Below are 2,110 nucleotides of genomic sequence, written 5' to 3' on the forward strand. Positions count from 1 at the left end.
TGGTTAAAACTCTGTTGTTGCTGGTGAGGAACCTCTGAGTAAGAGGCCACGGGGGTAATAGAGGCTCTGATTGACACCACCTTATTGGTAAAATAAGATAAAAACAATTCACAGTCATCATTACTTCCAGCTGAGGCACAAGGAGGGGTTGGGTTTACCAGCTGATCCACAGTCTTAAACAGAAACCTGGGATTGTGTTTATGTGTAGTAATGAGTTCAGAAAAATAGTGTGTTCTCGCATCCTTAACCATTTTATTGTAGTTAATTAATAAATCCTTCAGACTGAGGTAATGGACTTGGAGATTGGATTTTTTCCATCTGCGCTCTGCTTTCCTGCATTCCCTTTTTAGGCTGCGAATGCTGTCATTTATCCAGGGTTGTTTACTAGCTTTAGACGTAGGCCCAACCTTTAGAGGAGCAGTAATATTTAGTGACGACAAGCAGATATGATTGAAGTGATCAACCAGATTGTTGGTGTTGGAATCAGACAGGTGTTGGCTTTGGCTCTGAAAGAATGTGCAAAACTTTGAAACACTTTGTTCATTAAAGATGCGAGAACACACGGAGCTTGGTGAGGCGGCATGAGTAACAGGCGAATCGCAGCTAAAAACATATATTTCCCACCTGACATCGGGCAAAAGGCGGGGTTCACCCCGGACAGCTCACAACCACCAATTTATAGCCACCAATTAACCGAGTCTGCATGTTTTTGGATGGTGGCAGGAAGCTGGAGAACCAGGAGAGAACCCGCGCATACACGGGGAGAACACGCAAACTCCACACAGAAAGATTTTATTTTTTATATATTGTCAATTTTTATCTTTCATATTTTATTTATATAAGTTCTTCTATATATTTTTTATATTTATATACGACCGTATATGAATATATATATATATATATATGTATATATATTCATATACATATATATATATATATATATATATATATATATATATATATGTATTTATTCATATACGGATTTCTTCTTAAAATTTTCCTTTCCGGTCCCTCCCAGTTTACTCTCCGAGGTTTAACGGAACATTTCTTTTAGTTCCGGCCTCACTGGAGCAAACATGGCGGCAGAGGGAGATGTCGATTTGGACCTGGAAGCCGACGAAAACTGCACTGGAAAGCCGGCAGAAAAGCCTCGGAAACATGACAGCGGAGCCGCTGATCTGGAGAGAGTCACGGACTATGCGGAGGAGAAGGAAATCTCCAGCTCTGATTTAGAAACGGTGAGAGCTCCGGGCTAACGTTAGCCACATGCGGCCACTGCTGGCTGCACTGTCGGTACATCATCAGTGATACCAAACCGTGCGAAGGGGTTAGCTTGCAAAAGTTGTGTACTATGTCTTTAGCTAGAGCTTTATTTGAATACCACATGCTAAAAGAAAGTTAGCAACATTGGTAATTGTGCAGTAAACTATTAACTACCTGGCTAACTGCCTCATAGCCAACTTAGCTAGCTAAAGCTGTCATGCCCTTTTTTCCCCTTTTGCTTCATTGAACCAACGTTGTAACAAGACAGTGACAAATAAACTAATAATTAACACAAGTAAACAGAGGAAACAAGTTAAACTAGCACAATATTAGTAGAATAACGTCAAACCAACATTACAATTAAAGTATGTCAGATTGGTATTTACAGAAAATCATTCCTGGGATTCTCAACACCACTGTTCTCCAAAATAGTCAAAATAATTTCCTAATGGTGACAAGATGTCAAGTGGGACCAAACATTCGGAGTAGTCTTTCTATTAAATAACACATTATGTGTCGTTTCTACATCTGTATTGCAAAACTGACTTGTGTGAAATGTAAGTTGTAGAAATTAATTGGTGCGATGAATTGTATTAATAGTTCATACAAGCTTCTATCAAGCTTTAGGAGGGATACAGAATTAAATGTTACATTTACATTTATTATTTTAGCTGACGCTTTTATCCAAAGTGACTTACAATTGCTATACATGTCAGAGGTCGCACGCCTCTGGAGTAACTAGTGTCTTGCTCAGGGACACAGTGGGGGATTGAACCCGGGTCTCTCACATCAAAGGCAGGCGTCTTATCCATTGCACATATATATATATATATATATATATATATAT

General features: G+C 39.1%; 1 protein-coding gene across 1 annotated transcript in view; it reads left to right on the plus strand.

Moving 5' to 3' along the window:
• Positions 1 to 1,032: 1,032 nt before the first annotated feature.
• Positions 1,033 to 2,110, plus strand: part of hypk (huntingtin interacting protein K) — a 5,222-nt gene continuing 4,144 nt past the window's right edge. Inside the window, exon 1 of the mRNA XM_046032267.1 lies at positions 1,033 to 1,238. Within this exon, the coding sequence (XP_045888223.1) occupies positions 1,077 to 1,238 (162 nt within the window). The 5' untranslated portion in view covers positions 1,033 to 1,076. The remainder of the gene's footprint in view (positions 1,239 to 2,110) is intronic.

Source organism: Micropterus dolomieu, linkage group LG20 (genome assembly GCF_021292245.1).
Source record: "Micropterus dolomieu isolate WLL.071019.BEF.003 ecotype Adirondacks linkage group LG20, ASM2129224v1, whole genome shotgun sequence".
Lineage (NCBI taxonomy): Eukaryota > Metazoa > Chordata > Actinopteri > Centrarchiformes > Centrarchidae > Micropterus > Micropterus dolomieu.